At 38.3% G+C, this 928-nt stretch overlaps 1 protein-coding gene across 1 annotated transcript in view; it reads right to left on the bottom strand.

The window, feature by feature from the left end:
- DNAJC15 (DnaJ (Hsp40) homolog, subfamily C, member 15) overlaps window positions 1–928 on the bottom strand; it is an 83,546-nt gene that overhangs the window by 38,271 nt on the left and 44,347 nt on the right. Inside the window, exon 5 of the mRNA XM_010854646.1 lies at window positions 703–779. Within this exon, the coding sequence (XP_010852948.1) occupies window positions 703–779 (77 nt within the window). The remainder of the gene's footprint in view (window positions 1–702; window positions 780–928) is intronic.

Raw genomic sequence — 928 nt, 5'->3', positions numbered from 1 at the left:
CTTTCAGGATTTGAAATAGCTCAACTCGAATTCCATCACCTCCACTAGCTTTGTTCGTAGTGATGCTTTCTAAGGCCCACTTGACTTCACATTCCAGAGCGTCTGCCTCTAGGTGAGTGATCACACCATTGTGATTATCTGGGTCGTGAAGATCTTTTTTGTACAGTTCTTCTGTGTATTCTTGCCACCTCTTCTTAATATCTTCTGCCAACAGAATGGGAAAGACTAGAGATCTCTTCAAGAAAATTAGAGACACCAAAGGAACATTTCATGCAAAGATGGGCTCGATAAAGGACAGAAATAATAAAACATGCTAGGTGTCAAATTGTGGAACTAGAGAAGAATTGCAAAAGAGATTCCATGTTATAATTGAAAATATGATACAAATCAAATAGAAAACTGAATTCAGAAAGAATTTAATGTCACAATAAGGGATTTTGATAATTGCTTTAAAATTTTAGTGTTCAAATACAACAGCTCCTTGTAAAGGAATAAAGGCACATCACAACTATGCCTGATTTTTTTTTTATCAGTAATAGGATAATCTCTTAGACTCAAGGTTTGAGATGTAAAACTTTCCTATTTTCTCCTCTGCCTCCTATTCATAATTTAAAATATAAGGATAATTTTACTGTCACATTTTCTCCTTTTTCACGACAAACTCAGCCACAGAACAAAATAACACTTACGCAGGACACCTACCTTACACCCAAAATGAGACTTGCTTCTCGCCTACTCATTTTCTGTTCAAATCCTCCTTTATAGTAGGATGAAAAGCTCTGAACAGGGAACAAATAGCGAGAAATGATTAGTTCCACGTATGAAGGGGCATGACCTCGACCCCACCACACAGCTGCAGTGGGAGTGACAGATTTTCCAGAAGTCAACCTGGAATTGTGGGGGGTAGGGCAGGAGAGCACTGGACAAG

Source organism: Bison bison, unplaced genomic scaffold, assembly GCF_000754665.1.
Source record: "Bison bison bison isolate TAMUID 2011002044 unplaced genomic scaffold, Bison_UMD1.0 scf7180017864345, whole genome shotgun sequence".
NCBI lineage: Eukaryota > Metazoa > Chordata > Mammalia > Artiodactyla > Bovidae > Bison > Bison bison.
This window is presented reverse-complemented; position numbering and strand designations above follow the sequence as displayed.